This window comes from Aethalodelphis obliquidens, unplaced genomic scaffold (genome assembly GCF_003676395.1).
Source record: "Aethalodelphis obliquidens isolate GAN/ISIS:26980383/991018 unplaced genomic scaffold, ASM367639v1 scaffold1, whole genome shotgun sequence".
NCBI lineage: Eukaryota > Metazoa > Chordata > Mammalia > Artiodactyla > Delphinidae > Aethalodelphis > Aethalodelphis obliquidens.
This window is the reverse complement of record NW_020837945.1, coordinates 12,899,063-12,920,503: the sequence shown is the minus strand read 5'-3', so window position 1 is coordinate 12,920,503 and position 21,441 is coordinate 12,899,063. Positions and strand designations below refer to the sequence as shown.

At 47.3% G+C, this 21,441-nt stretch overlaps 1 protein-coding gene across 1 annotated transcript in view; it reads left to right on the top strand.

The window, feature by feature from the left end:
- HUNK (hormonally up-regulated Neu-associated kinase) overlaps positions 1-21,441 on the top strand; it is a 112,847-nt gene that overhangs the window by 32,939 nt on the left and 58,467 nt on the right. Inside the window, exon 2 of the mRNA XM_027101328.1 lies at positions 13,687-13,979. Coding sequence (XP_026957129.1) covers positions 13,687-13,979 — 293 coding nt within the window. The remainder of the gene's footprint in view (positions 1-13,686; positions 13,980-21,441) is intronic.

Genomic DNA, 21,441 nt, shown 5'->3' with positions numbered 1-21,441 from the left:
CATCTTTCCTTCCATCCTTCCTTCCTCCCTTCCTTCCTTCCCCTCCCCATTAGCACGGTGTGATTAGAGCAGTAATATCCTTATCCCACTGTATTGTCAACATTGTTTGCTCAGTTTTAACTCAACTAATGAATAGTCGCTGTGTGCCGAGCACTTTACGCGGCATATCCCGGCCACCACCATCACCCCCAGTTTACCGATCAACAATCTAGGTTTACTGAGGTTAAGTTTCTTGCCTGCGACTTCTCAGTTCTGGAGATTGACCTTGGTTTGGCTCCAAAAGGTGTGATTTTATTCTCACTACAAATCTGTGTGATTGGCGTTCTCCTACACAACGTGCAGATGAAGACCAAGGAGCACCTCTTCATTCCTTTCTTCATTCACCAGGCTTTTTTGTTGAGTTCTCTGTCTCAGGCAGACAGCGTGCTGGGTCCTGTGCTCAGAGGGTGAGTGACTTGGTCCAAGTCATGGAACCAGGACTGCCTGTTTAACCCTGGCCACTCTCCACGTCTGCCTGTGGAACACTGGAAGTGTGCCTGGTCTGAACTGAGATGTGTCGTGAGTGTAAAATCCACATCAGACGTCAGAGACTCAGTATGAAAAGGAAAGCGTAAAACAGATTGTTAAGAATTATTCACAATATGGAAACAAGTTAAATATCTGTTGGATGGGTGGACAAAGGAAGTGTGGCATCTATATAATAGAATATTATGCAATCATGAGAAAGAAGAAACTCCTGCCACTTGTGACAATACGGATAAACCTGGAGCACATTATGCGAAGTAAAATAAACCAAACACAGAAAAACAAATATTGCATGATCTCACTTGTAGGGAATCTTGAAAAATCAAACCCATGGAAGCAAAGAGTAGAAAGGTGATTACCAAAGGAGGGCGCCACAGACAGCTGTTGCTTAAAGAATAAGGAGCTTCGCTTTTGCAAGATGAAAAGAGTTCTGGAGATGGGTGGTGGTGCACAACAATAGGAATGTACTTGAGGCCCCTGAATGGTATACTTAATACTGCTCGATTTAAACTACAATGAGGAATCACCTCACACCGGTCAGAACGGCCATCATCAAAAAATCTACAAACAATAAATGCTGGAGGGGGTGTGGAGAAAAGGGAAGCCTCTTGCATTGTTGGTGGGAATGTAGATTGATACAGCCACTATGGAGAACAGTATGGAGGTTGCTTAAAAACTAAAAAGAGAATTACCATACGACCCAGCAATCCCACTACTGGGCATATACCCTGAGAAAACCATAATTCAAAAAGAGTCATGTACCATAATGTTCATTGCAGCTCTATTTACAGTAGCCAGGACATGGAAGCAACCTAAGTGTCCATCAACAGATGAATGGATAAAGAAGATGTGGCACATATACACAATGGAATATTACTCAGCCATAAAAAGAAACGATATTGAGTTATTTGTAGTGAGGTGGATGGACCTAGAGTCTGTCATACAGAGTGAAGTAAGTCAGAAAAACAAATACTGTATGCTAACACATATATATGGGATCTAAAAAAAAAAAAAAAAAGAAAAGAGTTTCTGAAGAACCTAAGGGCAGGACAGGAATAAAGACACAGATGTAGAGAATGGACTTGAGGACATGGGGAGGGGGAAGGGTAAACTGGGACAAAGTGAGAGAGTGGCATGGACATATATACACTACCAAATGTAAAATAGCTAGCTAGTGGGAAGCAGCCGCATAGCACAGGGAGATCAGCTCTGTGCTTTGTGACCACCTGGAGGGGTGGGATAGGGAGGGTGGGAGGGAGACTTAAGAGGGAGGAGCTATGGGGATATATGTATACATATAGCTGATTCACTTTGTTGTACAGAAGAAACTAACACAACATTGTAAAGCAACTATACTCCAATAAAGATGTTAAAAAAATAATGCTTGATTTTATATTAGGTGTCTTTTCTCAAAATAAAAATAAATAATAAAGAACAAACAAAAGCTTCAAGACTATATGTCTCACTATGACTATTATGTGAAACCCTTTAAAGAAGGAAAATGTCATTTGGCTGACAGCAGTCGGGCTAAATGAAAGTTGATAGAGTGTAAGCTAGTCAAAATTTTGCTCAAAAAAAAATATGCAGAGGGGGAGGTAAGGGGGCGTGGTGGTTTCAGATCATGAAGGATTTTTAATTTCTCCTCAAGGGATCAAGTTTCTTTTAAAAGTTTCTGAGCACAGAAGATGATCATAACCATCCTTAGAAAGAAACCTCTGATGCCTCAGTGTGTAGAGAAGGAAGAAGGTGGAGACCTGAGGGAGCCCAGGAAGCCCTTAGGAGGCTGGGCCAGCAGCAGTGGGGGTGGCGAGGAAGGAAACTTCCAGAAGAGACTTGGTGACTGGTTGCCACGGGAATTGGGGGCTGGGGGGAGAAGGGGAGGGAGTCAAGTGCTCAGCCAATAGGTGGGGATGATGATGGCCTCAGTGAGGGGAGCACAGAGAGTGATTCACTCAGAGGAGGAGCATGGCGGGTATGATCTTGGAGAGGCTGTAATGGGAGGGTTGGATGCCGGCTCTCCGTGTGGGTGTCCCGCGGGCAGCCGGGAGTTGCTGTTTCCAGCCAGTTGACATTGATGGCTGGCGAGGGGTAGTCAAGCCTAACCATCCCATTATCTTTTGGATTCCACGGATCGATTTGCTTCTAGATGATGTAATTTGTGGCTTCCTCCATATTGGCCCCGAGTTACATTCTGGGTCATTCAAAAGTGGGGCGGAGTTAGAATTGGAGCAGGAAGAGGCTCCTGGGGGGATCGGAGTTGAAGAGTATTTGAGACAAATGGACATTCAGTTTTTTAACCAATATATTTATCGATTTAATATATTCGGTGCTTTCGGAGCCAGGCACCGTGGGGAATACCAAGATGAATTACCCATGGTCTCAAAAAACTTGTAATCTGTTACTGAGCTGGGGCTTTTTGAACCTTTTCCAAAACCAGGGAGAAATGATTCTAGCACTACCTGTTTTAATTCATCGTTTAATTCTCATCTCCCCATAGGATTCAAGAGCTGTGGTGAATTCCAACTGGGCAGGGAATTGGGGGTTACTTTTATCCTTGTGGATAATAAATACATTCTGACGACAAATGAGGCATGCATATTCTAACTAAGTAGGCGGGCTTTTGATAAGAATTCCAACAACTGCACAACTACTGCCCTTTGGGGGCAGCCTGGCCGGTCTACATAGCTCTCTCAAAATTCTGTGCTTTGCATTTTTCCTCCTTGCAGGAACCAGTTTCTGGTTTCCCACCCACGGGTTGTTTCTAGGGTGTCAGGACGTGATTTGCTTTCTGAATCGGAGCTGGAGTCAGGGCGCAGGGAACTCCGGTGATGGTGGCTTCAGAACTTCCCAGGGTGGGTGTGGGAGGGTCTCCCAGCCCTGCACCGCGAGCTGGATTCTGCTCACATCTGCCCAGCACTGAGTTCTGCTCTCGTCACCGAGATCAGCCCTAATGAGCTCTGTTGTTTAAACTGGGGAAAGAAACTTTCCCCCCTCATTTCCACAAAGACAGCCAGCGGGGAGCCAGGGGTCAGAGCTGTTGTGCTCTGTGACATAAATAGCAGTAATTAATGGGCCCCATAAAAGAGCTATTTGTGTGTGCTGTCCAGCATCATTTCTCTGTGAATTGGAGCTACCCTGAAATTAATTATAAAGCCAGCAGAGGATATTTTCTGCTTTCTGTTAAGTAAGTATCCTCCGCACAGGCACACTCTCTACTCCAATCCATTTACACATACACTGTTTCTACGGGAAAAAGGCGTGAAACCAATTTATTTTCAAATCTTCCCACTGGGTCACGCTAATCACCACAGTTTTCAGCCCTTTTACACCGAATTCAGCCTCGGGCTAGAGCCTCCGAGTCCTCAGTCCCTTGCTGTTTTCTTCATGGCTTTTGGGATGTCCCCTCCAGCTCACCCCTGCTCAACTCACTTCAGCCAGCATGGTCACCTAGATATTATTGTTGTAATGAGATCTACAGAGCAAGCCATCCTATCATCACTGATAACTTTCATGAAGATTCTGTATTAGTCTGCTCAGGCTGCCCTAACAAAATACCACAGCTAGGTAGCTTAAACAACAAATTTATTGTCTCACAGTTCTGGAGGCTGGAAGTCCAAGATCAAGGTGTCAGCAGGTTAGATTTCTCTTGAGGCCTCTCTCCTCGGCTTCCAGATGGCCATCTTCTTGCGGTGTCCTCGCATGGCTTTTTCTGTCTGTGAGTGGATCCCTGGTGTCTCTTCCTCTTCTTACAAGGGCACTAGTCTTATTGGATCAGGGCCCCACCCTTATGTCCTCATTTAACCTTAATTACCTCTGTAAAGAGCCATCTCCAAGTAGTCACATTGCGGGTTAGGCCTTTTAACATATGAATTTGAGGGGAGACACAATTTGGTCCATAACAGGTTCTGATATAGTTAATAGAATCTTTTTCTTCCAACTGTACTTGCATTCATTCATTCATTCAAGAAATATTTATTGAATGTTGTCTATGAGCCAGAGATGATTCTGGATGCTGAAAACATGACAGCAAAGGAGACAAAGAACTGTTTCTTCCCTTCTAGAGCTGCCATGGGTCAGGCAGATTCCACACTCAGTCAGTGAGTTCTATAGGATTTAAGAGGTGATGAACACTATGGGGACAAATAGACTGGATTGAGGGGAGGGTGAGTGCCAGGTGTGGCTGTAAATAGGTGGGTCACGGGAGCCTCTCTGAGCGGTGACGTCTCGGCAAGTCTTGGAGGTGAGGGAGAGAGTGTATGGCCAGGGCGGGAATACACCTGTCACATTCGTGGACCTACGGGAAGGCCTGCAAGTGAGCAGAGGGAATGAGAGGAGATGGGAGGGAGATGGGTGTCCAGGCGCTGTCAGGACTTTGGCTCTTTCTCTGGGAGAAATGGGGATTCTGGGTGCTTTTGGGTGGTCCTTGCCTTGGGGGAACTTTCCTGCCCCTATAGATTAGCTGTTCTAGAGAAGGTGACAGATGGTTCAGACAAGTTTAGGAGGGAGAAAGGGTACATGGCAGGGGCACAGGCCAGAATAAGATGTTGGGGTAGGAGGGACTTAGCGGGCATGAGGGGGAAGAGTGAGGCTGCTTCTGTGGTGGACACCAGGTCCCCAGACGGCACACTTCACCGCTGGTCATGGGTGTCCTCCAGCACCCCTTCTCCTTGGTGACTTCTCCCAGCTCTCAGCCAGACCCTCAGGAAGTAAGAAACTGCTTTCTGCAGCAGGATGGCTGGGCAGCTCCAGTCCACACGTGGTAAGCAGGGAACCACAATCCACCTCCTTTAGCTTAGCAGGGTTTCTGAATTTCTCTGTCTGCTCTGGCTCTCCCAGAGAGGGTCACCAAGGATACTGTTTGTTCCATGTCATCTAATCTGTTTTCTAGCGTGGGCATTTAGGGTACATCGTCTGGCTTCTATCCGGGGATCCACAAAGCTCACATGTAAGTGAGAAGGACCGGAACCATCCATCCATCTTCCCTCTCCCCCACCCTCCCTTTCTCCCTTCCTCTCTCCTTAACCTGCACAATTGTTGGCTGTGTCATTGGTCCAGTACATGTTACTTGAGCTTCTTCTCTGTTCCTGACACTGCTCGGCACAGGTCGTGGAAGGGTGAGCACTGTTTGAAGTGGCAACGGGGATTGGGGTTCTGGAAGAGTATTCTATGAAAAGGATGAGGCTTGAAGAAGGGTGATCAGCAGCGCTGATCCCCAAATCTGGGAGAATTTGATGCTGTGAAGGAGGAATGTCCTATCGGAGCCCAGTGGAAAACCAGAATAGAGTAAGGGGATTATGAGTGTTGCCTTGGGGGCAGGGCTGGAGGGCGTGGGTGCAGCGCTAATTAGGCTGGTTAGGGAAGCCTCTGACGAGGTGACATCTCTCAAAAGGGGAAGGGAGTGTTTCCGCGTCACAATCACGCACAAGCTGAAACCACGTCCACAGGTGGCATCATGTTTTATAACCTTAATGGTTGAAGGGAAGACTTTTGGTCTGCCTGTGTTGTAGCTTAGGAAGGGGAGGGCTCGAGCTGCCAGCTTACCCAAGGCAGGCATAGAGATGACCCCCAGCTCACCATCCTGACCCACTGTAGCAGACTGCTGGGACCTTTTGTTCTTTTTTTTTTCTTTCTCTCACGTACTTGTCCTAAATGAGCCAAGCACAGTGTGGAAGCCAGGAACACAAAAGTGGGGAGGCTGGGCAAGTCCTGCCCTCCTGGAAATGACAGTGGAGGGTGTCCCACACCGTTAAGAGTGTGTGTGATGGGTGTGACAGCTGGGGAACTGCAGGGTGGCCCGAGCCAGTCTGGGATGGAGAAGCAAACTGTAATCTGAGGTTGGAGAGAGGAGTGGGAGTTGGGAGTTGGCCTGACCCAGACAGCCCTGTGTGGGAGGGAATTTCAGGCAGTGGTGGGCGGAGTTGGGAGACATCTGGGCAGGAGAGGATGGTGGTGCAGCAGGCAGCAGATGGAATGGGGGAAGAGAGGGGGTGGGGAGGTCTTAGCAGGTGGAGGTGACTGGCCCCGGTGATTAGTTAGGTGGGGGACTAGCGGTGCGCTGGGTGGAGGAAGATGCACAGTTGGGGTGCAAGGACACCTATGGAGGGAGGTGCTTCAGGCTGAGCTGGGGAGCCCCAGGGAGGACCAGGGGGAAGTGATGGGTTTGGAGAGCCAGTGGACCACCCAAATGGGAGGTGTCCACGGGGCCATCAGAGCTCGGGGAAGAGGCGTAAGCAGGATGGAGGTGTTGGGACTGGTCAGCATATGAACGGTCGTAGGAGTCCTGGAAGTGGAGGAGATGGACTGTACCTCCCTAATGTGAGGAAGGGTGGGGCCTGGGGCAGAACCTTGGGAAGACTGGGCTGGGAGGAAAAGCAGGAGACAAGGAGGGAGAGTGACCTTGTGGACTGGGTGGTCAAGAGGCACCGGGGACCCTGACGAGGGGGAGTGATGGGGATGGAAGCTGGGTGGCAGGGGCTTCCTGGCTTCTCTTCCTGCACAAAACATGCAAATCCTAACAGTGGACACTTACCGAGGGCTTCCAGAAATGTTCCCAGTGCGCACCATCCTTCCTGGGTTTCCTCATTTATATCCCCAACATCTCCATGAGATAGGTACTATTATCCCCCATCCGTTTTTTTTGGTGTTTTTTTTTTGCAGTACGCGGGCCTCTCACTGTTGTGGCCTCTCCCGTCGCGGAGCACAGGCTCCAGACGCGCAGGCTCAGCGGCCATGGCTCATGGGCCCAGCTGCTCTGCGGCATGTGGGATCTTCCTGGACCTAGGCACGAACCTGTGTCCGCTGCACCGGCAGGCGGACTCTTAACCACTGCACCACCAGGGAAGGGAAGCACCCCCCCGCCTCCGTTTTTTATAACAGCAAGGAAACTAAGGTCCAAGCTACTGGGTGGCAGAGGCAGGCTTTGAAGTCAAGGTATCCGACCTTGGAATCTGTACGTCTGGCTGCTGTGCCGTTCCACCCTCTGAACTGCTGGGGTGTGGAAAACTGGGGGAGGGCAGGAAAGGAACTATCAGATCTGACCCCAGTCCTTGGAGAATGGACGCTAGCCCTTGGTTCTTACAGTTACACTCTTCTGCATAGTAGAATTGTACGATGCTCGAGTGGCCATAACAAAAGACCACAGACTGGATGGCTTAAGTGACGTTTATTTTCTCACAGTTGTGGAGGCAGGAAGTCCAAGATCAAGGTGCCAGTAGGGTTACTTCCTAGTGAGGCTTCTCTCCTTGGTTTTTAGATGGCCTGCCTCTTGCTGTGTCCTCACATGGCCTTTCCTCTGTGCATGTGTGGAGAGAGAGATCTCTGGTATCTCTTCCTTTTCTCATATGGACACCAATCCTATTAGATTAGGTCCCCACCCTTATGACCTCATTTAACCTTTTTACCTCCTAAAAGTCCTACCTCCAAATATAGTTACATTAGGGATTAAGGCTTCAACATGTGAATTTGGGGGATGTGTGTGGGTGGAGACAGTTCAGCCCATGACAGATGGTCATTTTAAACCACTATAAAAAATCTGAATTATGGCCGCAAATGGACCTGAAGATCCGTATCTCTCTCATGGTGTACTCTTGGCATGTAGAACAGTGTCACGTATATTTTAGGTGGTTACTAAATGTTTGCTGAAGACAAAAAGATTCACTTGAGTTTAACATACAGTATTTATTAAGAAACCAAGATGTTCTGGAAAGGAAGCTCTTTTTGGCTAATTTCCATGTAAAAGGAAAATCCTGCTGATGACAGCCTCCTATTCCCTGTGCATTCTGATTATTTAAAACATCATGGTATAAACTTGCTTTAATTAAAGAAAGGCTGAACTTACACAGCATACATTGTACAATGGGTAAAACATATATGTATATTTCTGTGATATTAAAGAGTAGTTTCTTTGATCGGTGTTTCCCTCCCTCTCCGTTGTATGGAAGATGCATCCGTTTTGCCTCTGCCTTTTCAGTTTGGAGATCGGCTGTGTGAACAACCCTCGATGTGTTTCAGAGGAATGAATTTTAAAGGCAGTGAACGGTGATCCAGGATGAAGGGATGAATTTTAAATCCTGTTAACTCTGATCCTACGTAGACAGTCTCAACTAAGTCAATATTTAAAGAAGATGAGAGACTAGACTGATATTAAACCTCCTCCTTGGGATTTAAAAGCAACTCTATTCCAGAGAGTTCAAAACACTGAAATGAGGTTCAGGCTTCTTTTTCTTTTTTTAAATATGCCAAAGCGACAGGTCAAGGAAGTGCACATTTTCTTCTTGGCTGAATTAAGCTTAAACGCTTTTCACCCTCTACAGGTTGCCTCGTGAAAGTAAAATGATAATGATAATAAGAATGTCAATTTCAGGCGCTCTTACTATGTGCCGGACGTTGTACTGAGTGCTTTACGTATGTTATCTTAGGTACCAATTGGTTTGTGGGAGTGTGTGCCGTGACTGCAGCCATGTGATTTTGTGCATCCCGCATTCTAAGTACAATTCTGTGTTGGAATTTTTCTCCTAATACGTCACAGGGGCCATTAAGCATGAATACCTTTCTGCAGCTGGCGCCTCTCCTGGAGAATTGGGATTCACGCGCTTCGGTCCCTCCTCCTTCCCGTGTGGGAGGGAGTCGTGCTTCCCATCCCTGCAGAGCGCTCTGCCACCTCTTCCTTTCCTTCCTCAGGATCCTTCCTTGCAGTCACTCCTTCTTTCCTGTATCTTCTATTTCACTACCCCATAGCTGCCCTCTCCTCATCTTAGATCTACTCACTTTTTTTTTTCTTGGCCTTGGAGGGTTTCCTTTTCTTTCGTATGAGCTTAGTTATTTAAAAGTTTGCTGATTTTATCCATCATTGATAGGTATTTTTTTGGCGGGAGCCGGGGTGGGGTGGGGTGGGGTGGGAGTTGCCATACTGTGAGAAGTGCAACTTCTTTTCTTTGGTGACGTTTGGTCTTCGTTGCTGCGCGTGGGCTTTCTCCAGTTGCGGCGAGCCGGGGCTACTCTTCATTGAGGTGCACGGGCTTCTCACTGCGGTGGCTTCTCTTGCTGCGGAGCACGGGCTCTAGGTGAGCAGGCTTCAGTAGCTGTGGCACGCGGGCTCAGTAGCTGTGGCTCACGGGCTCTAGAGCACAGGCTCAGTAGTTGCGGTACACGGGCTTAGTTGCTCCGCGGCATGTGGGAACTTCCCGGACCAGGGCTCGAACCCGTGTCCCCTGCATTGGCAGGTGGATTCTTAACCATTACACCACCAGGGAAGTCACAGAAGTGCAACTTCTTAATAAGAAGTTGATGAGTGATCAGTTTCAGCTGTGGTATACTGGCGCTGTGTTAATCTCTCTCTACTAAGTTCCTAGCACCTTAAGATTGCTACTTACTCGGAAATATGGGGACAATCTTTGAAAACGGCTTCCTCTGTAAAATTTCAGGAGGCTTTGCAACTTGGATCCATCGAAGGGTTGGAGTCTTCGTTTTACTGACCTTTCACAGCAAAACTTCCTGTCCCAATGTGCTCAGGATGCAACTCAGAAACTCCCCTGACACCCTCCCCACCCCTCCCTCCCACACTTGAGGACCAGCTTGGGAGTTCCAGTGTGGTCCTGGGACTTGGGGCCTCAGTCAGTCTGTGCAGATTTAATTTTACTCTTTAAAACTCCCCTGACTAAAGCAGTTTATCTTTTCAGCTAGAGACCCATCATCACACTGGGCTCCCCCCGGGTAGAATTAGTGCCTGTAAATCTCTGATTACTGTCAGATTAAATTAGATGCCTCCCTTTGCTGATCATTGATCACTGCCTTTTCCTTAACTTCCAATTTAGTTTTTCCCTTTTCAGTTGTTACAGATGACGTTGATTAAATGGTTTTGTGTAATCAAGAACGGATTCCATTTTCAGTATTATCAATGCAGAGCTTATAAGTTTAAGGTCGCTTACAAGTAAGGGTGTTTAAAAATAGAGAGGGGCTTTATAGAAAACCTTCTCCAGGTGAGGCTGCCTAAGGGTGCAGGGTTTTCACCGAGGGACTCTCAGAAACAGTAGAACTTGGGAACCAAGATGGCACATGATGGTGGAACAGACACCTGGTGTGTTAGTTTCCCGCCGTAATGCGTTATCACAAAACAACAGAAATTCATTCTCTCACAGTTCTGGAGGCCAGAAGTCCACAATCGATTTCACTGGGCCCAAATCAAGGTGTCGACAGGGCTAGTGCTCCCTCTGACGGCTCTAGGGGGATCCGTCCTTTGCCTCTCCCGGCTTCTGGTGGCTGCACCATTCCTTGGCTTGTGGCTCATCCCTGCCATCTCTGCCCCATTCGCCATTTCTCTGTGTATTCATGTGAAATCTCCCACGGCCTCTATTTTATAAGGACACTTGTGATGACATTTAGGGCCCACCCAGATAATCTAGGTGAATTTCATCTCAACATTCTTCACTTTTTCCAAATAAGGTCACTTTCACATGGTCCACAGATGGGGCCTTAACGTCTCTGGGTGGCCATTATATAACCTACTCCAGGCAATTAAAGAGCTAAATAAATTATCCTAATAATTGTGTGCTCTGTTAAGAAAGGCAGATCGTTTTACTGCTGGGTTTTCAGACTACTTATTCAGAGTACATTTGAGGATTTCACTGCCAAAGAGTGTAATTTTTAAAACATTGCAACGTAGACTCGAGCAAAGACAGAATCTAATTGTACTTCCCAGCATTCCTCTTTCTCTCCACCTCCACAAGATGATGGATATATATTTGTATGTATATATATGTATACGTATGTGTTATACATATATACACACAAACGAGTACAGTTTTTAAAGCTTTTAGTTTCATATATACTGGACTCGTAGGCCAAACTACAGCCCGCTTCTGTGGGCTGACAGCACCAACCTCTCATGGCCCAGGTACAGGCCCCCAGCTTGTCTGGTCCAATGGCTGATTGTCCCTTCTTAGTCATATCTTTGGTTTAAGGGCCTGAAAATCTCCATGAATACGGGTGAAGGTGGTCCAAAGATACACACTTCTGGCTATAAGTCCTGAGGATGTAATGCACAGCCTGGTGACTGCAGTTAACAATACTGTATTGTCTATTTGAAAGTTGCTAATACTGAAGATCTTGATAGTTGTCGTTACACACACACACAAATTTGTAACTGGTGATGGATGTTAACTAAACTTACTGTGGTGACCATTTCCCAATATATACATATACCAAATCCTTATGTGGTACAAAGTAATACACTGTTATAGGTCAATTATATTGCAATTTAAAAAAAGCTTAAAAAAAGACTGTTCCCCAGAAGAGATAATAGATTAAGCTGTTACAGCTATTTTTGCTTCAATGGTTAAAAAAAAAGGTTCACTGATTTGCTCAGTTAGTGACCTGTCGTTCACTCATTGTTTATAAAGTGCTGTGTGTGGTGAGGGGGGAGCAGTCCCTGTTTTAAGGGAGGGGTGGGAGCTTTAAATGGTATCGCAGACAGTGGGTGTGGTGAGAGCGTAAGGAAGGAGGGCTGAAGAGACTTCCTGGAAGGGAGGTGGGCCTGGAGTTAGCGTCTGCAGGACCAGGCGGATTTGAAGGGGTGAAGTGGGCTTGTGAGTGCAGGCTTGGAGAGTAGCAGAACGTGTGGTCCGGGCAGTGAGGAGACCCGCCCCGGGGAGCTGGGAGTCGGGGCTGGACAGTGGCGGGGCTGATGGGGAGGGAGCTTCAGGGCTGGGCTGAGGCTGTGGACCTTGCTCTGTGGGCAGCAGGGAGCCGCCGAAGAGCTTTAAGCAAGAAATCAGAGTTCCAGACCCACTGATTTCGAGTATGAATTCGAGGGGCCAGGATGAGCATCGAGAAAAAGAGGTAGCACGCTGATGTCATAGTCCAGGCTAGTGGTGGATAGACTTTTATTTTATTTTATTACAAACGTCTGTCAAGAAAATAACGTTTGAGCCCCTTGCTGCAAACATGTATCCATCTATCTATCTGTCATCTATCAATCATTTCCTGATTGATCTATATCACACCTCTGCACATTGAGTGCATTATGAAGCCGTTAAAAAACATAATTCCAAAAAAGGAAATAAATAGAAATGGAAGGTCCACTGTTTTTGTCCTGCGGCCCAGTGGCTTGGTAGCCTTGTATGAGAACATCCCTTGGGTTGCTGGAGTCTCACGTAGAGACAATGCGTCTGGGTGCTGCGAAACAAGGTCCTAAATGAACCCAACCTGGCATGGGAACAGAGAGGAAGGGAAAGTGAGGAAGGCAGTTAGCAGAAGTCATTGACATGGTGTCCCTGGCTGGTCACGTTAGAGAGGAGCGAAGACATAGTAAGAAAAGAAGAGGGCCAAACGGTGGTGTGTTTTAAGACCAGGTGAGTGGATTGGTGACAGCCGTTGAAGGAAGGGAGAGTGGGGAAGGGTGCAGACTTGGGCAGAAGGGACAATCTTCCCTTCCCCTCCCTCATGCCATCGTTACTTCCATTCTCCTGTCCCTCCCTCCCCTCTTCCCTCCCTTTATAAAAAGCTGGAGGGTCCACACATGTGACATGTTGATTGTGGGGGAAGTGACCCAGGAGGGGCATCCAGTGGGCAGTTGAGATACCTCTCTGGACTTGGGGCCAAGAGGTAACCTGTACAGTGACTCACAGGGAAAGAGGTAACCATTGGACAGAGATGGGCTGGCCTGAGGTCCTGGTACAGGGCAGAGAAAGGGTTGGGAGGAAGGGCAGGGGTGCCACATCACTGGGCGTTGCATCCCCCAGCTCCCTAAACACGCCCTAGAACTGAAGATGGGGCAGATTTGGTCGTTTCAGAAATGGAGTCATGGGGGACCCAACTTGGAGGGATGGTGGCGAGGCCGGAGAGGGAGCGGGGAGGGGCCCTTTGCTGGAGGAGAACTTGGTGTTTCACCCTGCGGAGAACCAAGTTCAACGTTGACTCTCCACGGAGGCTTCCGGACCACCGTTTGAGTTTGCTTGAGTAAATTTCATTCTCTTCCTTCATAATTGAATCTTTTGATCTTCGCTGATGTTACATCTTTCTTTTCTCCCTTGATGCTATTTCAGATAAAGTTTTTCTCCTGGTGCAGACGAGCAGCTATGTATTTTCCTAGGGTTTTGTGAATAGTCAGGGAATAAACTTTGCCTGCAGTGTCTGACAACAGCCATATTCTTGGTGTCTCCTTAGGTGGCCATAAAAGTCATCGACAAGAAGAGAGCCAAAAAAGACACCTATGTCACCAAAAACCTTCGGCGAGAGGGGCAGATCCAGCAGATGATCCGCCACCCTAACATTACCCAGCTCCTTGATATCTTAGAGACAGAAAACAGCTACTACCTGGTCATGGAGCTGTGTCCTGGGGGCAACCTGATGCACAAGATATATGAGAAGAAGCGGCTGGAGGAATCCGAAGCCCGCAGATACATCAGGCAGCTCATCTCTGCGGTGGAGCACCTGCACCGGGCCGGGGTGGTCCACAGGTAAGGGCCACGCCATGATGCTGATCGCCAGTTCTGTGCTGAGTGGACGGCACTGTGCTCCAGCGTGCTCCAAGCAAAGTTGAATCCTTGCAGCCTGTTTTACAATTCTTCTGAAGTTTTGTTTCATGGACTTGTTTTGTGAGTCGGGTTAATGCTAACATGAGGTTAAAAGAATAATGTTTGAAGTCAGAGTTGCCTGGGTTTGCATCCTGGCTCTCTCCTTTAATTGTTGTATGCCCCTGGGCTAGTTAGTTAACCTCTCTGAACCTCAGTTTCTTCTTCTGTAAAATGGGAATATTCGTGATACTTATCTCGTGGTTGGTATAAGGGGAAATGAGTTAATATACAGAAAGAGGGACTTCCCTGGTGGTCCAGTGGTTAAAACTCCACTCTCCCAATGGAGGGGGCCTGGGTTCTATCCCTGGTCGGGGAACTAGATCCTGCATGCTGCATGGCATGGCCAAAAAAAAAAAAAAAATTAAAGAAAAATTATATATATACGGAAAGAGCTTGGGACAGCGTTTGGTACACAGTAAGGGGCATGTTTAGTGTTGGCAGCTCTCATTATTATTATTTGCAAAGTAATGAGAACAGTTGCTCAGGTGCCTGAAAGAAGCATCAATGTTAGGATGGCGTGAGATTGTTTTTCAGCGAGCGACGGTGCTTTCATCGTATTTGCTTTACATATGGTAGTTGCTTAATAGCTGTTTCATTCAATGGCACTGAATCACCACGTGAAGTGTGAACTTGCCCTTGAAAGTTAGGCATGTTCTCCATAAGCCAAACCAACGTTGCAGATAATTATGAAAATCAACCTTTTTTTTTTAAACAGCCTGTTCCTTCCTGAGGAGGAGCTTTGCAAGCAAACCGAGTGGAAACAGGATTCTTAGCCGTGTTGCCGTTGGTGGTGGGTGCTGACTTTAGCGCTAGACTAAATAAGGTCAATACGATACAATAAAATAAGAAAATGAAAGCGCTCTCTTTCCCTCCCAGGAAAGCGTTGACTTCACCGATAAATGCGTAGTTCTTCCTTCACGGAGTCATAATTCACAGTTACTCCGGGTTGTTGAGAAAACTTAGGGCTCATGTTTGATTCTCATTTACAAAAGCAAGAGCAAGGAATTATATATATGTGCACACACATACGTTTAAAAGTTTTTGTATTGAGATACAACTCACATACCATAAAAGTCACCATTTTAAAGTGTACAATTCAGTCATTTTCAGTATATTCACAGAGTTGTGCAACTATCACCACTGTCTAATTTTACAATATTTCCATCACCCCGAACGAGAAACCCTGTACCCATTGGCAGTCACCCCCCCATTCCCAGCCCTCCCAGCAGCCCCCGGTAATAACCACCAATCTGCTTTCTGTCTCTATGAACTTGCCTATTCTGGACGTTTCATATAAGTGGAAACAATATATGGTCTTTTATAAGTGGCTTCTTTCACTTAACTTAACCAATGGGATTGGCACCGGGGGTTGCTCTACCTTGGGTGCCTGAATCTGGGACACTGTGGGGAGGTCCCGGGCTCAGGGGCAGAGGGGTGGCACTGGGGGGAGGGAGCCAGCCTTGGCCAGACCCCATTCAGGCACATCCTTTTCTCACTAAGGTAAGAAAACCTCTCCTTGTACATATTTTTAGTCACACACATTGTCACGAAATCACGATTCATTAGAACTCTTGGAGTTTCGATCAGCAAGGAAGGGAACATTCAGAAATTTTAAGTGAATAACGCTATTTTTGGCTCTTTCCAACAATACCCTTGTGTAACCTGCCGTGTCAGAGCTCTGCCGTTATTAGGAAAATGATGGTCGTAAGTGCTTCTGCTTCTGTCTTTGGTGACTAAGATGACAAAGGCAGAAACCTCAGGAATGAATCAGCTTGGGTTACCCACTCAGCTGGTCACGGCGGAAGACAGAACCCGGGGAAGAGCTTTCCAAGAGACTCAAGGTGTTATTACAAGGGTTTCGCGCTGTCAGAAATCAGATGTGCACCGAGCTTGGAGCTTTGAGGACAACAAAGGGAAAGCCAGCAAAGGCTGTGCATCGCTCGCTGGTCCCTCCCACAGGAAATTCTCAACAACCATTTTAAAGTAATTTTAACAAAATCCAATCCCTCTCAGTGCAATTACTGTCAGAATGTCAAAGGAATGAATTTAATAATGTTTTGATAGCAAAGACGGTGTGCTTTTTCTCTCTCCAATATCCAGCGTTCTACTTCCCCCCTCCCTGGAAATATATTCATCAGCCAATAGTGGCAAAGGCTCAGATCTTTTAAAGTTAGGGAAGATTGGAAATACAGGTGTTGTTTCGGAGCAGTTCTTTATCTTCTTCTCTAGAAATCATGTTAATGAGTGTCACCTGTGCACACATGGGCATAGGTGATTAGGTGGTTGAGACAGCAGAGGAAAATGTTTGTTTAGAATATATTCATGGGTGGCTGTACCTGGACTGTCTTGATTTTGAAAGGTTCTATACGCCTCATTTTTAGCAGCCGTAATCTGGCTGGTATCCTACATGCTGTAGCCTTTTTCAGTGGTGGAGAATCTTCTCCTTTATGCTATGGAGGTGGAGTGAATTTCATAAATTATTTTGAGGTTAGATTTTTCAAATGAGTAAGAGAGTTTAGATAGCATTTCAGAGGTGTCCTGGAGTCCCTGGCGGGAAGAGTTCTGAGCAAACAGATTGGATCTTCCGAAAGGATTTAGGATGAATTTTGGTGGCCACATTATATGATTTAAAGGGCTTTTGGTTGTGTGTTAGAGGATGCTTTAAAAAGCACAGCTCCTGATGAGGCTGGTCCTGTATCGTCATGTCATCATCAACTTAATGCCTAGCAGAGCCCTCATTTCCTGTGAAATTAAATCTAAATATTTAATTATCTCTCCAGAACCATTTAACTATCATTTAAAGGAAGCAAATCTTTAAAAATCTTGTAACTATTACAAGTAGAAGGGGAAAAAGGAAACTAAACGTCTATAAAGCAGATTTCCTTAGCTGGCAGAGAACTTCATTTAAAACTGGACCTGCCGTAGCTTCTGTGTCTTCTACGACAGGGTTGTCGTTCACTTTTGCAAAGTTAGAATATGGTCTTAACTTCTTCATTACACCATTTGAGGATTGCCCGAGATGCTTTCGGTTTAAAATCTAATGAGGGTTTCTTTTCTTTTTTTCATTTTCTCTTCCGGGCTCACCCAGCAGGGTGCCCAAATCTGATGATTTTCCTATTGTACGAAGAGCGTTGACTCTTCACATCCATCATCAAGAATACTGATTCTGCCAAGAGGCTACTTTGAGATTCCTCTGTTCACTCAAAATAACAAAGTCCAATCAAACTGTACAGAAAAAACATACCTGGGTAACACAGTACCGCCATCCCCTAAGCAGGAAGAGACAAGCCATAGGGGCCCGAGGACCGGGAGAGAGACACAGACGATCGAAGTGAACGGGAGCCTGTGTGTCAGCACGGGTGCTCCCAGAGCCGTGTCTTTATTCACTCATCAGTATTGGGGAAGGACCTTGTGCACTTGGGAGGACTATGGGGCAAGAGAGGGGAGTCTTCTTCGCTCTCATGGGCCTGACAAGAAGCAAGCCCGTCCTGTACTGGTGGGGGGTTTTAAGAAGCTGTTTTAACTTTTAAGTTTCCTTGGAGAGGGGAGAGAGGACAAGGCACACAAGAAGGGAGCGACTTCTGCTCATATCGGGGGCTGTTGGAGATACCAGGGCCTGAGCACATATCTGGAGGTGCTGGTTATATAGATCAGAGGTTTTTTGTTTAATTGAGTTTGAAAAAACGTGACAACTTTGTGGACTGGGTTGCACAGTGGTCGGCCATGTGGATTTTAAAGCCAGACCGCCTGCGTCCACGTGCGGAGTCTACCACTTAAAAGCTGCACTGTGGCTGGACTTCCCTGGTGGTGCGGTGGTTGAGAATCCACCTGCCAATGCAGGGGACACGGGTTTGAGCCCTGGTCCAGGAAGATCCCACATGCCACGGAGCAACTAAGCCCATGCGCCACAACTACTGAGCCTGTGCTCTAGAGCCTGTGAGCCACAGCTACTGAGCCTGCGTGCCACAACTACTGAAGCCCATGAGCCACAACTACTGAAGCCCGCGTGCCTAGAGCCCATGCTCCGCAACAAGAGAAGCCACCGCAGTGAGAAACCTGCACATCACAACAAAGAGTAGCCCCTGCTCGCTGCAACTAGAGAAAGCCCGCACACAGCAACAAAGACCCAATGCAGCCAAAAATAATAAATAAATAAAGTAAATCAATTTATGAGGAAAAAAAAAAGCTGCACTGGGCAAATCACTTAGGCTTTTTTGCCTCGCCTTCCAGAGCTACACAGCAGGTATAAGGGATTATCCACTTCATGTTGTTGTGAGGATTAAATGAGTCAGTTCATGTAAAATGCTTAACACCGAGACCCTTAGGAAGTACTGAGTACGTTTTTGCCGTAACTACTACTGAGTCCACCTCATTCACTTTATCCACCGAGGCTGAGTTCTGTGTGCTCAAGGCCTCACAGCTGTTCTCTGCTTGTACTGCCCTTGCAATCTTTGGATGAATCGTATTCATCCTTCGGGTCCCAGCTAGGAAGCTCACGTCCTCCAGGATGCCCTCCAGGCTAGGACCCCTGGTCATAGATTCCCTGGCACCTTCTACTTTGATTTCCAAACACTTTTCACAAGATAACTGGCTTGTTTGCTATCTGTCTTCTGCATAGGCCACCATATAGCCCAGCGCCCAGCCCAGTACTCACACAGAGAGACTTAGTTGGATAAATGAAGGGAAACTGAACGGATACAGTTAGTGTCAGAGTTAGCACTGGGATGGAAGGTTTTGGTCACCCATTCATGTTCTTTCTGGAATATTCCATATTCTCCCTGGAATTTTAAGGGAGTTTCTTCATTGACTTCATACCAATTTGTTTATTTTTCAGGTCACAATTTGTAGAGTGGCATCTTTTTAGTGAATGACCAGCTCTTTCATTTTATAAACAGAATTTGTTTCCGGAGCATTGTAGGAACTCAATAAAGGTTTCATTTTGAATAAATAAATCAGGTACATGCTTAACAAATTGTTCTTATGTTTTACCAAATTGCCCATCTTGTAAATAAATCAAAGATTAAAAAATCATTTGGTTTTAATACAGTGCTTCTGAAGATAAAACCTAATCAAAAACGAAAACAGAAACACCTCTTGTTCACGGCAAAATGCTTATTGCCTTGGGGAGTTATGTGATTTTCTGGAATGCTTTATTCTTAGCTTATGACTGAAATCCATCTTGTGGCCATCTCCACAGGTACAGCGTACTCCCCCAGACCTAATCCTCTGTGGGTTTGGTCCAGGCTCCCCACCTCCTGCCTGGGCCCCTTCTCTCTGACCTTTCCTTCGAGGGCTCATGCCCCCCAGTACTGTTTGCTTATCACCAAGTGAACCACTTAAGTCTTTCCTGGAGTCTCCCCATTCACTTTGTCTTAGAACCTTTAACTTCATATCCTCCCCTGGCCACACCAGCCTCTCACCTCTTACCTCTTAGCGGTTGCTCAGCTGAGAGTGGCCCATTTTCTCATTTCTGCCATGAATGGCCCTGCCAGGTGGCCCTTCTCATGACGCCATTTTCCAAAGAAGAATCAGAAGCCCAGAGAGTTTATGTAACTTGCCCAGGGCGGCTCAGCGGGTCAGTGAGAGAGACCCAGCCTCCAGAGCCTGTCTCCTTCCCTCCCCAGGCTGCCGTGTTGGACCAGGCCTTGCTCAGCCCCTCCACCCTGGGCCTTCACCAGCTCTTTCCCAGCTCCCCCATGTCTCCCTCTGTCCTCTTCTCCCTTCCCTGGAAGCCTGGCAGCCTCCAGTTTATGCCCCTCAGTTCCTCACTTTCATCTTGGGTCTCAGCCCTGAGTGGCCCCTGGAGGCTCTCGAGTTTCCCGCCCCTCAGTTTAGGCCGGGGGTCTGTTAGAGGCCCGACCTTCCACATTCACTGCAGGGCCAGGGGAGGCCCAGGGGAGAAACTCTTCCTTCATTCCCATCCCGGTATTCTGGAAGCGTGTGTGCGCAGGGGCACACAGACACACGTACACACGAACACGTGTGCTCGCACACACGTGGGTGTGCGTGCAACACATATTCACACACATGCAGTCTCATACGAGTACCCATACACGGATTGTGCTTTTCCCGTAAGCACGCACACCCACATTCCCGCTCTGCAGCGTCCTGGCGGTCCTGGCCCTCCCCTCCCCCATGGCGCCCCAGGACCCTGTGTTTGTTATGGCAACAAGGCCCTCCCCTACCCCCCTCAGTCTGGGAGGGCAGAGTTCCTTGTGGCCAGTCTCCAAATCTTAGAGATTATCATCTTTAAAGAAATGCAAGGAACCTCTGGGTGGGTGGGCGGCCAGGGGGAGGGGTGCTTGGTAGCCTGTGGGTGAACCTTTAATTATTAGCTGCGGCCTGTTGGAGCTTGTTCTTTTGAAATAACCTAGAACAAAGGGCTGGTGATTAGGGCTGTCCCCTTGGGCCTTCTCTCAGCCTCTGGAAAGATGCCTACCCACCCCCACTCCCCACCCCCAAACACTTTGGTCTGCCGAGGGCCGCCATGATGAGTCCCACTGGGCATTTTCCCTGGAACTGCCCAGTTACTAGAGACGGGTCCAGAAGCATCTGAGCCTGCACTCTGGGCTTGGCTGCCTCATGCTTTGCCAAAGGCCACTTCACTGGCTACTCTCCTTTGTTCCTAAGACACACCATTGCCACTCCTGTCCCCCAGCACTGTCCTAGTCAGTGGATCCTCCACATGTGCCCCATCCCCTTTCTTGCCTGTCCTGACTCCTCTTGGAAGCCCCTTTGGCCAAGGAAAAGCTATTTCCTGTCCATCCAGGGACCGTTTTCTTTCCTTCCCTTTGGCTTTCAGTTGCAAGTTCACACCACCTCAAGTTTGCCAGACACAGAGAGGAACTTCTCACACTGCAGGACGGGAGGAAGAGCCCTCCACTTCTCTCTCGTCTCCACAAAGTGCTAAATCCGATCAAGGACCATAAACATGAAATTGAGCATTACCCCATCATCAAGTGCAAACCAGTCAGCTGTCAGAACCTTCCTTCCCATCTGACAGATCTGACACTTAACACAGACAAATATTTTGCTTTCGGGATGGAGCTAAAAACCATGCTTTTCACATGGACCATGGGGGAGGTTTTCTGGATTATAGAGGCCTGCCAGTGTGTGTGTGTGTGTGTGTGTGTGTGTGTGTTTCTGTGTATTATATATTTAAGGTACATTGTGATACACTAACACTAAAACCTTGTGAATAAGTTCATCCTTCTTTTATTACTCATGTAGTTATCTTTCAGTTTTTGGCCTTTGGGGTCATATGTTGAGTAGCTGGGCAGAGGGTCTGAGTGGCCCACTGTGCTGAATGGATTCATAATTAACTTCAGGTGGTAAGGATGCTCCA